General features: G+C 38.6%; 1 protein-coding gene across 5 annotated transcripts in view; it reads right to left on the reverse strand.

Moving 5' to 3' along the window:
* LOC108443055 (suppressor of tumorigenicity 7 protein homolog) overlaps window positions 1-14170 on the reverse strand; it is a 104768-nt gene that overhangs the window by 45417 nt on the left and 45181 nt on the right. For 4 of the 5 annotated variants that reach the window (XM_017723453.2, XM_037540016.1, XM_017723455.2 and 1 more), the window contains 5 exons: window positions 7187-7262; window positions 6124-6278; window positions 3560-3657; window positions 3263-3377; window positions 1439-1511 (listed from right to left, as the gene is read on the reverse strand). In XM_017723453.2, coding sequence (XP_017578942.1) covers window positions 1439-1511; window positions 3263-3377; window positions 3560-3657; window positions 6124-6278; window positions 7187-7262 — 517 coding nt within the window. Of the gene's footprint in view, window positions 1-1438; window positions 1512-3262; window positions 3378-3559; window positions 3658-4249; window positions 4348-6123; window positions 6279-7186; window positions 7263-14170 lie in introns of all 5 variants that reach the window. The other variant, XM_017723454.2, reaches the window with a different exon arrangement.

Here is a 14170-nt window from a genome sequence, read left to right on the forward strand (position 1 = left end):
TCAATGATCCCTCCTAATATGAGATTGTCTACTCAAGTTAAAGTTATCTGTGCAACTGTATTTGTGACAAGCAGCATCATATGTGCCAAATAACATACTTGACATGTAATGATTAATAAAACAGATTTTTTTCTTAAAATGAATAATTAATAATTGAATAATAACAACACAAAATTAATAATAATAAAAAAAACATTAAATCAGTACACATTTCAAGGCAGTTCAAAAGACAAAAAATAACTGAATTAAAATAGATTACATGCCTTCCAGTGATTTACTGTATGTATACTTTTTTAACTTTACAGTGAGTATATGTATCTTATTTAGCCCACATTACTTTTCATGTTGTACAATTTCTTGGCTGGACTCAATTGGTATACCTAAGCCCAATCCTGAAACAAATGTCTGATGAGAAATATTCTAGATAACCAGCTCAAGTCAGAATAATCCAAATGACATATATCAATACAATGGTGTAAAACTTATTTTTTTCAGCCTTTCTGATAAGGTCAAACTGAATTATCACTTAATCCCTTAAATGGCCAGCCAGTTTGCATTTTGCTTTCCATGATTTATTAGTTAATCAATAATAATAATAATAACAATAATAAATGTATATTTGGAACTTACAGCGTAGCCTCGCAAGACCAGACATGATCTCCTTATGAGAATGCTTAGGAACAACCATAAGCACTTTTGCACAAAATGTGGGTGGGACAGTGAGTTTATCAGGGTGTAAACAAACCAATCCAACACCTTGTGAAAGACAGAGCTCAAGGTAGGGGACAATGGTGCACTCATCAACACTGTCTGACAAACAACAAACCTGCCGTTAGCTCAAGATGTCACATAAGTTAGCATGGCTGAAAAGTTTCTTAAAAAAACTCCAGTTTAATATATTGATGTGTGACATGTGTGCAAAGAACATATTACATGTGGTTAGAAAAAACAAAAACAGTTCTGTTAGCTAGCTAGCTTGTTTGGCTTGTCCTATTGAGTGTGCTGAAGTTAAAAGAACATAGATAAAAGGTAGAGTTAAAGCCAAATGTTCAACAAGAGCTGTGTCTCAAAGAGAGATTTTGCTAGCACTAGTATAGAAAGGCTCATTTTCAGTGTTTACTCACAATTGAGATTCATTCAAAAGATTCCTTTGCATTCAGACACGGCTAACCTGTTCCCAAACATGTATTCTTGTTACAAAATCACTCCTGGTCCTGTGAGACTACTTACAGCATGATCCAGTTCCTTCAAAACAGTGTCGATGTCAAGTGTCACTTAAACTTGACAAACTAAATATAAAGGAAGTAACTTGTGAAAGGCTGAAACATACTAAGAAAGACTGTGATCCCAGTTTAAAATATGGCACCCTCTGAATTGCACTTTTTGTCTTGCTCTGAACAAACTGTACACAATCTTACAATAAAGATAAATTACTCACTTGTCAGACACAGCTCTGGCTTTAAGAAGAGCGGCTGTGTAGCATATTGTTGCAGATTTCGGTAAGCTAATGTCTGCAGAGAGAATGTAAATTAATGTTAAGGGAAATTAAGATACAATAACGACTACAATATACTTTGTTGGCCCCCTTTTACCCTGTTCTTCGGTATTCAGGACCCCCATGGACCCTCACAGAGCAGGTACTATTTGGCTGATGGATTATTCTCAGCACTGCAGTAACACTGATGCGGTGGTGGTGTGCTAGTGTGTATGCTGGAGGGGGCTAACAAAGTATGCAGAGAAACAGATGGACTACAGTCTGTAATTGTACAAAGTGCACCTATATAGTAAGTGGAGCTGATAAAATGGACAATGAGTGTAGAAACATGGAGGTGGTCAGAATGTTACGCCTGATCAGTGTGTGTATATATATATATATATATATATATATATATATATATATATACACTGCTCAAAAAAATGAAGGGAACACTTAAACAACACAATATAAGTCCAAGTAAATCAAACTTCTGTGAAATCAAACTGTCCACTTAGGAAGCAACACTGATTGACAATCAATTTCACATGCTGTTGTACAAATGGAATAGATAACAGGTGGAAATTATTGGCAGTTAGCAAGACACACTCAGTAAAGGAGTGGTTCTGCAGGTGGGGACCACAGACCACTTCTCAGTACCTATGCTTTCTGGCTGATGTTTTGGTCACTTTTGAATGTTGGTGGTGCTTTCACACTCGTGAAAGCTCAGGTAGCGCAGCTCATCCAGGATGGCACATCAATGCGAGCTGTGGCAAGAAGGTTTGCTGTGTCTGTCAGCGTAGTGTCCAGAGGCTGGAGTGCTACCAGGAGACAGGCCAGTACACCAGGAGACATGGAGGAGGCCATAGGAGGGACAACAACTCAGCAGCAGGACCGCTACCTCCACCTTTGTGCAAGGTGGAACAGGAGGAGCACTGCCAGAGCCCTGCAAAATGACCTCCAGCAGGCCACAAATGTGCATGTGTCTGCACAAACGGTTAGAAACCGACTCCATGAGGATGGTATGAGGGCCCAACATCCACAGATGGGGGTTATGCTCACAGCCCAACACCGTGCAGGACGCTTGGCATTTACTAGAGAACACCAGGATTGGCAAATTCGCCACTGGCACCCTGTGCTCTTCACAGATAAAAGCAGGTTCACACTGAGCATATGTGACAGACGTGACGGAGTCTGGAGACGCCGTGGAGAACGATCTGCTGCTTGCAACATCCTTCAGCATGACCGGTTTGGCAGTGGGTCAGTAATGGTGTGGGGTGGCATTTCTTTGGGGGGCCGCACAGGCGTGTGCTTTAGTCCAGGTTTGGGAAGAGATCCCTTAGGAGACCATCTGCCACCTCGTCAGGAGCATGCCCAGGCGTTGTAGGGAGGTCATACAGGTACGTGGAGGCCACACACAATACTGAGCCTCATTTTGACTTGTTTTAAGGACATTACTTCAAAGTTGGATCAGCCTGTAGTGTGTTTTTCCACTTTAATTTTGTGTGTGACTCCAAATCAAGGCCTCCATTGGTTAATAAATTTGATTTTCATTGATGATTTTTGTGTGATTTTGTTGTCAGCACATTCAACTTTGTACCCTTTATTTTTTGAGCAGTGTTAACCCTAAGGTTATCCTAGGGTTAAGGTTATCCATTCAAAAATGACATGAACTCATTCCAGATAGCCTCATACACATATTTCACTCAAAGTTATGTACCTAAGACACTAGACATAGTAAAAAATGACATACATACTATAAGGACAGTTTAACAACTGACAACATACCATCATACTTGGCAAGAACTGCTTGCACATCAGCATAGTTTTGCAGCTCTAAGAGTGACTCCAGCAGGTTCTCATGAATATTGAACATACTGAGGAGAGGAAACTCCTTCATTAACTGGAAAAAATACAGCTGTTATAAGCAATTCTGCAATTTACTCATTTCAAGTACAGATAAACAAACAATGAAAAAAACTAAATAAATGAAATAAGCGGTTAAATGAAATAAAGTATGTGCATTTGTGTACATTTTCTAAAATGAAATCACAGGAGTTATAAAACTGCTCAGAGGTTACTTACATCTCTCATCATCTTCACTGCCTCTCTCGTTCTCCCGAGCTTTCGAGAGCACATAGCAAGCCTCCTCTTAATGTACACTAACACATTTGTGTCCCTTCCTTAAGAAAGAAAGAATAGTTAAAGATGCAACTTTGAAGTCCAAAGATGCTTTTATACTCCTTTAATATGTTTTCTGGTACACTGAATGCAAAACCGATGATTGTAATTAAAAAACAAATAAAAAACAAAACAAAAATGAAGCATATACGTGGTAAAGTGTTAGTTGAATACTTCCATTCCAAACAAAAATGACAGCAGCAAAATCAAAATGTTTTCATTTTCATTCATCACCAGCTCAACACAATGGCAGTAGCAAAATCAAATTGTTCTCATTTTCATTCATCACCAGCTAATACTGGCTACTCATAATGAGCTGATAAGAAAGCATGCCAGTTCATCACATGTGTAAACTATGGGAACAATAATACAATGTAATTTATTTCTTTGTCAGAAACATAAGGTGCATTCAAAAGATTCCTTTGCACTGAGACACAGCTAACATGTTGTTACAAAACCACTCCTGGTCCTTTTGTGAAATAAAAGAGTGACAGTGGTGACAGTGAATTAATTAATGTATGAACAAAAACTTATAAATTACTCAGTCAGCAAGAGAGTCTTTGTTTATGTTGGAGGCTTAAACCATTCAAAATCATCTCTCATCATCTTCACTGCCTCTCTCGTTCTCCCGAGCTTTCGAGAGCACATAGCAAGCCTCCTCTTAATGTACACTGATACATTTGTGTCCCTTCCTTGAGAAAGAAATAATGGTTAAAGATGTAGCTTTCAATTTCAAAGATTCTTTTATACTACTTTAATATGTTTTCTGTTACACTGAATGCAAAACCAATGACTGTAATTAAAAAACATAAAAATAAAAAACAAAACAAAAATGGAGCATATACATGGTAAATCCATCCATCCATCCATTTTCTAAGCCGCTTCTCCGTCAGGGTCGCGGGGGGGTGCTGGAGCCTATCCCAGCGGTCATTGGGCGGAAGGCAGGATACACCCTGGACAGGTCGCCAGTCCATCGCAGGGCAGACAAACAGACATAGACAGTCACTCACACACTCACTCCCAAGGGCAATTTAGCATATCCAATTGGCCTGACTGCATGTCTTTGTGGGATGTGCATGTGGGAGGAAACCGGAGAACCCGGAGGAAACCCACGCAGACATGGGGAGAACATGCAAACCCACACAGAGAGGACCCCGGTCACCTGGCCGGGGAAGCGAACTCAGGCCTCGCTGTGAGGCGACAGCGGTACCCACCGTGCCGCCCCCATACAAAACACATGGTAAAGCGTTAGTTAAATACTTCCACTCCAAACAAAAATGACAGTAGCAAAATAAAAATGTTTTCATTTTCATTTATCACCAGCTAAACAAAAATGACAGTAGCAAAATCTAATTGTTCTCATTTTCATTCATCACCAGCTAATACTGGCTACTGATAATGAGCTGATAAGAAAGCCAGATTTAAGATCAAGCAGGGTACCTTCTGGGCCTTATGAGTTTTTAGTTTAAGCTTTTAGTTTTTCATAGAATATTCAAACAATAATTATGTCAAGCTAAAAAACCTCTGGAAAATCCGCAAACTGACAACTTGTATAATTAAGCACATATTCACTCTATCACGGGCAAATGAAGACAAGATAAAACAAAGCACACAGGAATGCAAAGAAGAAAAGAAGGAAATGTGTGCGTGCCTTAAAAAAAGTACAAATAATGAACAAACAAATACATGTAAAACAATGATCATTCAAACTCATAAAAGAAAGCAAAATAGCTGTTTTAAAATTTCAAGTTCACTGAACTTCAAATCGAGCAATGTACATTACACCCTGTTAACTAATTATTTGAAGTACAATAAACTGAAAACTTTAAGGCCAAAGTAAGGTTGCACACTTTTTGAAGTTAAAACTCCAAATTAATCTTTACAGTGTACATAAAAGATAACTCATTTAAAAGCCGGCCCGATCTGATGTGAAAAAATGTTTACCCAATATTTTGTAAAACCTACCAGGCTTGGATTTTGGGGTTTGGGTTTTGGTGTTTTAGGCAAAAGGAGTTACACTGAATCACTATTTAGCATTTAAAATGTATTAATATCTATAGATAAAATGTTTGTGTTAGCAGGACACTAGAGAGAAGGCATGTAATAAAGATTGTTGAAATGGAGAGAGTAAATGTGCAGAGAACTTTAAGAAAGTCATCATTCAATTATTATTCATTCTATTCATTATTATATTCAGTTCTATTTTCTTAAACATCTAAATAGTGTACATAATGCATAGCGCAATAAAGCCTGTTTTTAACAGAGAGCACATGCCATATTGTACTAGAGACTCTTAACTCCAGCCCTGCCCCACACAAGTGATCACACTCATTTTGGGCTTCTTAATTAGCTGATGAGCTGGATCAAGCATGTTGGGGGAACAGTTAAACTCTGTAGTGCAGTGGCTCCTTGAAACTGGAGCTAAGGAACACTGGTTTATACAAAGTGTGTGTGCTGTGTGCACTCACTGTGCTGAGCCTCATACTGAGAGCCATGGTGCTGGAGCTGCTGGCTTCGGCGATAGCATCCTTCTCCCACTTTCAGCGCCTGTTTGAAGAGTTTTTCAGCCTCCACAATGGTGGTAGCCTCCTCTTCAGCTAACAGTATGTATGCTGTGGCACAGCTGTAACACAGTCAAAAGAACATAGAGCTAAAACAGACTTTAGCAGGTTCTAGTAATCATAGGCAGTGAATGACCGACATGTATTGATAAAATCACTTAATGGTTATTGATAAAACAGTTAGTCTACACTAAAACAAATAAATAGGGTTACATTGGCTCCTTAAAGGCTTCCAGTTAGAAAGAGCAAGATTTTAATTAAAACAAGTGACACTGTTTTTCCCATAAAGCTTGGCCTAGATCATAAATCAAGTGCAAAACACATAGACAAGACAAAACGTAGGCCACACTTACCTAAAAATAATGATTAACTGCATATAACAACATGCAAAAGCTGTGCTATTGATATGAAGTTTCAAAGGATTACAAAAAAAAGTTTCTTTTCATTTAAAGTGTTTCTTGCATGCTTATTGCTGTCAGCTAAATTTGTAGCTGAATCTCAACCCTCATACAATGCACAAAGACACTGCTTTGTTTTTCTTTACAGAAAATGAATTGAGGAGTGATTTTTTTCAAGACATTTGGTTTTATCAACTGCACAGTAAATTCATCATTGTAAAAAATAACTCATTTAAAAATAAAAAATAATTCATTTATACTCATGACTCATTTTAGTTAAGCAAAGTCAATAAAATTCCACCATTCACTACTACTGAACAATAACCATGTCTGAATTGAGACATAAAATAGAAAGAATAATAAAAATACACATTCCAAGTATTTTGTGCAGTTTGTGTAGTAAAGACAATACCAAGTGTTTCAGCTGTAGTCTTTGGTATTTGCTGGCTTTTATTTACATGTCACAGTAGATAAAAATTAAAGCAGACAGCGCAATAAGTCTCAAGTATGAAATATGAAGGTGTGTGTATGGTCAGGTGTGTGTATGGTGTACATATAACAATGCAGCTCACTCCTCAAGCTCCAGTGCTTCATGTGCAGCAGAGATTCGCGCCTGTGGATTCCTCTCTCTCCATGCTTTCTGCATTACTAACATAACACATAACAGAAATAAATTACATTGTATTATTGTTTCCATAGTTTGCACGTGATGAACTTCCCAAAATGTTCTGTTCCCCCAAAATTACTGTTTTTTGTTCAGTCAATACATGTATTAGTCCCTAACATGATTTCTTGCTGGATTTCTCTCTCTCTCTCTCTGTCTCTGTCTCTCTCTCTCTATTGAACCAAACAGAAACACTGACATCCACAATCTCATACCCAGAAACAAAAAAGTGCACTGAGAAAGATAAAACAAATCCTTATAAAACGTAAATGGGAAAGATTTTATAGTCTTACCAACCTGTTGATCATCCCACCAGGGAGGCATGTGCCCTGATTGGCATAGATTTGCTTTTCTTTAATAAAAAATGATGCATCATTTGCCATATAGGCAAATTTCCACATTAGTTATTTGCCATCAACACTGCATAAAGGATTTTACAGACTGCAACCCAGAAAGCTGGACACCAAGGGTCCCCAAAATGCAAATGGAACAGTAATGAAAGCAACAGAAAACAAAAGATTTCCACATTAACTATGCTGTGTTTTGCAAGGAATATTTGGCACATGTTCATGACTTTTGGGCCTTCTCTGGCTCTCAATAAAGGCTCACTGGCCAATAGAGTTCATTACTTACAATGCTCTGCAAAAGGCATCTGTTCATATTCTAGCTCTTACTGTGAGCTATGAAAGAAAAAAATGTCTAAAATATCTGTATTAGAACAAACCATTGGATATGTGAGCAACTTCATTTAAACATGTTCATTTAATTTGCACTGAGAGCCATATACATTCCAATTAATGCTATTACAATAAGTAGTGAAGGATATGGGAAACAGATGTTTGCGTGCTTGACTTAATGATTGTGCACTTTTAAGGCGTAGCAGAGTGACAATGCAAATTGTCCTTAACGATATACTACATAAAATAAAACTTGTTTATTGAGTGAATAAGGAATGAGGATAGCAATGACCTATTTTATCCCCACTGCACTTCAGCAACATCTTTCTTAAATTTTGTTAATCTCCATATATGGACTGCATGAATGGAACCTGTAATGTTTACAGAATAAATTAAACTAAAAAAAGGTCAGATAAATTCAGCTTCTCACGATAGAGGGTCTTTAAACTCTGGATAGCCTACTGATGATGATGTACCATTAAACATTTCATACTGTGCAAAAGTCCTCGAACACCTGAACTTTGTGGGACCCCTTGAGTAACAGTGGAAATGGAAGAACTGTGTCCAGAGAAAGTAAGAAATTGCTTAATTGCTTACGATGATAAGAACTGAATCAATCAAGAACAGAATCAGCAACGCCCAGCTCACTTAATCTTGAAAGAAGGATGGAATGGCTCACTGTGTCGTAGGCAGCACTTAAATCAAACAGAGCAAGAATGCTAAGAGTACCAGCATCCATGAGCATCAAGGGAGAAGTTAGTATTTTACCTATTAATACAACTGGGAAGACAACTAGACTTACCAGCACGTGAGGCATTATTGTACATCAATCAATCAACCTTGATTTAGTCTGGGAGAACATTGAGGGTGCCCCTCACTTACAATGTTGCCGAGTTAGTACGTGAGTAAGTGGACTGATAATGTGTAAGAACATACCAGATGATAAAAGTAAATTTAATAAATGAAGACTCAAATCAGGTATGAAAAGTGAAATATTAATAATAATAAAACATACATAAAACATATAACACATAAATAAATAAACAAATAAATAAATAAATAAATAAAACAGAAATGAAAACATACATAAGATGTAAAGGTTAATAAAATCAAGTTAAAATAAGATGAGGAAGATATACTAATAAACAAATGTATTATGTCATTATAAATGGTAAGAACTCAGGTAAAACAGTTGCAGGCAGAGTGGAGGTGGTTAGAGAGCAGAAGTTTAAAATGACCAAGTGACACCAGCAAGCTGAGCTTTAGTGGTTCCTGTATTAAGGTCCAGTTTGCTGGTGCTGTAACTTAAAGCAGATTTTTCCAGTTCAGTAAAAACCCGTAGTACCCGGCATGTGATCCGGCCACTGGATGATCGAGTCTGATAAATACCATTATTTACAGATATCATGGAAGTAATATACTTCTATTTTGTAGAAGTGTTTTGTAAATGAAAATAAACCCATGTGTTTCCCGCCATGTAGCTAGTGAGGGCCAAACAACTTTTTCATACAGTCTGCAGTGATGAGTGTCATAAGGGTCTAAAGTGATTAACCTTTTTTTCTTTCTTCTTTTATTGTATTCTATTCTGTAATTTCTATTTTTTTATTGAGTTGTTTTTAATTACTCTTTTTACATTAGTCTGTATTTATTTTTAATTTTATTTATATTATTCCATATTATTATTGCACTTTGTACAGCACTTTGGCCGTTTTTAAATGTGCTTTATAAATAAATTTAACATTGACATTGACATCGACCTCAGTGCCAAGTGATGGACTGAGTCCAGCGGTTTGAGAGAGCTGGCAGATACATGTTCGTAAATTACATCACCATAGCCCATGACCGAAAGTAAGGCTGCCTTAACAATTCTTTTTCTAGCACACACAGGGAAACAGGATTTATTTCTATAAAGTTAACTGAGCTTCTGCCTACATTTACTAACCACTTTATTAATATGGGGTTTAAAAGTGAGTTTATCATCCAGCCATATGCCAAGGTATTTATACTCTGTGACTTTCTCAATGTTGGATCCTGTCAGGGAAGTGATATTAATTACAGAATTAAAATGTGTATTAGTTGATCTGGAAAATAGCATAAACGTTTTCTTAGCATTCAAAACCAGTTTGTGTTTATGCAAAGCAACATGTAGAGCATAAATTGAGCACTGCAGTTTTCTTATTGCAGCATAAACAGAGTCAGCTGAACAGTATAAAACCATGTCATCCGCATACAGGTGTACTTTGCAGTCTAAGGAAGAGGCAGCAAAACTGGGCACAAAATTTAACCTTGTGGTACTCCTTTGGATATACTCAAGAAATCTAATTTGTAATTACTCAGTGCTATGCATTGTTGTCTGTCTGAAAGGTAATTTTGGGTCCATTTTAGTGCATTTGTATCAAAGCCAATCTTTTATAAGTTCATTAGAAGAACAGTGTGATTAACTGTATCGAACGCTATTGATAGATCAACAAAAATGGCAGCACAATGCTTCTTCCTGTCTTTGGCCATGTTGAGATCATTTAAAACCAGTGTGGTAGCAGAAATGGTGCTGTGTCTTTCTCTAAAGCCAGACTGATATCTAAAATTTTAGTTAAACAGGACAATTTTGACATTGGCCTGTAGTTATTTATATCTGCTGCCTCACCTCCTTTATGCAGGGGAGTTACATGAGCTATTTTCCAGATCCTGGGAATTCTGCATGATAAAAGACAGAGATTGAAAATATGTTATGTATTCTAAAATAACTGGGGCTGCTAGACACAGGAAGCAATGGTCCAGCCCAGTAGTAGGTCCAGTGTAGTAGTAGAGTTATTGTCAGTTTTGTCTAACTGCAGATTTGAGCCAGTGTGTATTAAAAGCTCTACAGATTTCCTTCTGATCAGATATCAGCTGATCATCAACTATAATACTGGTTGGAAGGATAGAGGAATTGTTTTTAAGGGATTTTACAGTTTTCCAGAAGATATGAGTGTTTGTAGAGCTCATAATCAAGCTGAGATAATAATCTGATTTGGCCTTTCTAACTGCAGAGGTACACATGTTTCTCAGTTGTGAGCTAGTGGTCTCACTCTCCCGTGTGTCTAGTAGTGGACCAAGCTTTATTTCTGGCTTTAAACAATGAGGAAACTTCACTACCAGGGTTGATCTGTCTCTTATTCTTTGCTTTTTGTGGGGGGCATGTTTGTTTACCACCGTTAGAAATGAGTTGCTAAAGTGGTTTAGTGCCAAATCAACATTTGGAATTTCTAGTGTAAGGTGGATTTCACTCATTGCTAAGTCAGATAGAAAAGCTTGTTCTCTAAAATGTTTCAAATTTCTTGTAACCACCATCTGTGGGCCCGTTTTGTTTTTGTAACTATTTCGAATGTATCCAATTGGGCAATGGTCACTAATACCAAGGTCAAAGACTGCTGAGGCAAAAATTCTGCCCATTTTGTTGGACAGAATTAAGTATAACAGGGTAGATTTGGTGGGATCCTTAACATTTGGGCGTGTTGATTCCATTAACAATTGTGTGAGGGTAAGATTTCCACATATTTCCTTTAAGTAATCGGATGCATTAGAAAGTCTGTTAAAATTAAAATCCCCAAGGACCAGCATTTCAGTGGCGGTATATTGTGATAAAAGAGTGGCTATTTCATCAAGAGCAGAAGATGGAGCAGAAGGAGGCTTGTATATCCCAGCTAAACTAAAAGAGTTATTTTTCCCAAGGCACACTTTCAGAGCTATGAACTCAAAGTATTGTTCTTTAGAGACTGCAGTTAATAAGGTAGCTTGTACATTTACTCTTACATAAATAGCTACTTCGCCTCCTCTTGATTCTCTGTCTATTCTAAAAAGGTTAAATTAATTTAAAGCCATGTCTTCATCACTTACAGATTGTCTAAACCAGGTCTCTGTTAGGATTAAAATATCTGGATCAGATTGTGCAATCAGGACTTTAAATTCATCCATTTTATCCTTCTGGAGTAGGCTTCTAATGTTAAGATGAATTATGCCTAAACCTTTTTTGTTTTTAAAACTCTCGAGATCTGTTACAGCATTTACTGCAGGATTTTCTCATGAGTGTAAAGTAATTGGAGTTGTAGCAATAAAAATCAGATTATCTGAATTATTAAAACCATTAAACGTTTTCACTTCTCCGTTATTTCTTTTTGATGATGAGCTGGTCCTGGGTCTTCTACGTAAAACTACAGAGATATTTGAGTTTGAGGTACGCAAGTGTCATCTGGAGTTAAAAACAGAGTAAAATATATTGTGGCCTAAAATCTGTGAACCCAGCATATTGGGATAAAACCCAACAACTCTGTAAAAAGAAGGGCGCTTCCAGAAAAGTTTAAAATTGTCAACAGAAGTCAAGCTTTTGCAGGGGCATGTTTTTGGAGCCAGATGTGAAGATTTAAAATGCAGCTAAAACATCCTGTACCTCTTCCCAGTGATGGAATTGATCCAGAGATAAAAACAGATTTACCGCAATCCTGTACAGAAGACAGCAGGCTTGTGAAGTGCTTTTTAAGCAGTTCTATGTTCTGATTTTTGATGTCGTTACATCCCACATGTATTACTATCTTCTTCACTGAGTCGTATTTCTTCAGAAGACTGCGGAGTTGCTGTGTAACGTCAGAGACTTTTGCACCAGAGACAGAGTGAACTACGCTGTGCGGTGCTTAACGTTTCTAATGATTGAGTCACCTACTATGAGCATGGGAGGAGGACTGTAGTGAGTCGGTCGAGGCTGAGGCAAGGATGGATGATGGGCTCGTTCCTTGGTAACCAGCGGTGTCAGGAAACAAGGGGTCAGCGTGGCAGAGTTCTGGTGTGGGGATCAGCAGTCCGCCTGTCCATGTGGAAGCTGTGAAGGAGCTCAGTAGGGTGCCCATGTGGAGGTGGAGATGGCCTGGGTAGGTAGGCAGTGGTTTGGCTGTCCAGCCAATTCCAGCTGAGAGGTGGAGTGGCGGGCCCGCTGCTAAGTGGGGTTTCCAGATGGAGCAGGGGTAAAGTTTGGAGTGCTTACTCGGATGTTGTGTACTGACGACTATTTGTCAGCAAAAGTGGCAGCCAGCTCCTCCAACACAGAGAATCTGTTGCTCAGTTGAACCTTTTGCGGAATGGGGTGGTGGGCGGAGCACCTACCACCACACAAACCCCCACCTGCAACGGACCACGGTTCAGTCTGGCACGGTGTGGAACAGCACACCTCCCTGGCCTTGGGTTTAGCTCCTAGCTGAGGCCAGTGATCCTCATCCTGGACAGCTGTAGCAGCTGTTCGAGAAAGACTTCCGTCTAGCCCAGTGCCGACTGCCTGAGTTGTAGCCAGCAAGGAGTCGAGGAGATCTTTGTCGTCTTTGATCTGGTAGAGCACAGAGATTCTTCCTTCCAGTTCAATAATCTTCTGGCTCAGCCTTGCACAGCCATCACATCCAGCTGGAGAGCTGAGGGGCAGCATGGCGCAGAAACAACTCATAGATTTGAATGAAATAAAACAAGAAGTCCGTGGATTAGGGTAGTCAGCGCAGAGATCCAGGCGGATAAATTTGACAGTTAAAACAGGTTAAAAAACAGTTAAAACAAAAGCTGTGTTGCCCAGTTTGGCTAAAAAAAGAAGGCTAAAAGCTAGGCTAAAAAGCTAAACTAAAAACAAACCAGCTTAGCAGCATGAGCAGCCTGACGCTCTGCTCTGACGCATATGTTGTACATATGTTGCCATAATATGCTTTGGCCCCATCCCAGTTCAATGTGTGCTGAAATCTACAGCAAGTTATGGTCACTGAACTGCTGGTTGTCCAAGTGGTGCTCAGAAAACAATGTGGGCTTTGTAGATAATTGGTCTACTTTTGAGAGCAAGCCCGGTCTTTTGAGTAGGTTGATATCCATCCTTCGTGGGAGAGTGCTGCTCTCATTTTATGCAGCATAGCTTGTAGTCTCTCAGATAGCCATCAGTGTAGGACAGTCAGTCACTGACAAAAACCAGGGCCAAGGCAAGGCAGCAAACAAGCTAAACTGACCACCTGCTAATTGCCTTGAGATGCCCAATTGAGACTGCGTCTGTTCCCCGAATAAAACAAAACATCAAAAATCCTCAAAAAGGCTGAACCCTTACAATATAAATAAACTTTGACTTGACTTAATTTATACAGCCTTTGAAGCCAACGACCGGCCTGCTTCAGAATGTGGGGTTCAGCAGTGTACCAAGGTACAGAACTGGTGAAAGGAAC

Source organism: Pygocentrus nattereri, chromosome 7, assembly GCF_015220715.1.
Source record: "Pygocentrus nattereri isolate fPygNat1 chromosome 7, fPygNat1.pri, whole genome shotgun sequence".
Taxonomy (NCBI): domain Eukaryota; kingdom Metazoa; phylum Chordata; class Actinopteri; order Characiformes; family Serrasalmidae; genus Pygocentrus; species Pygocentrus nattereri.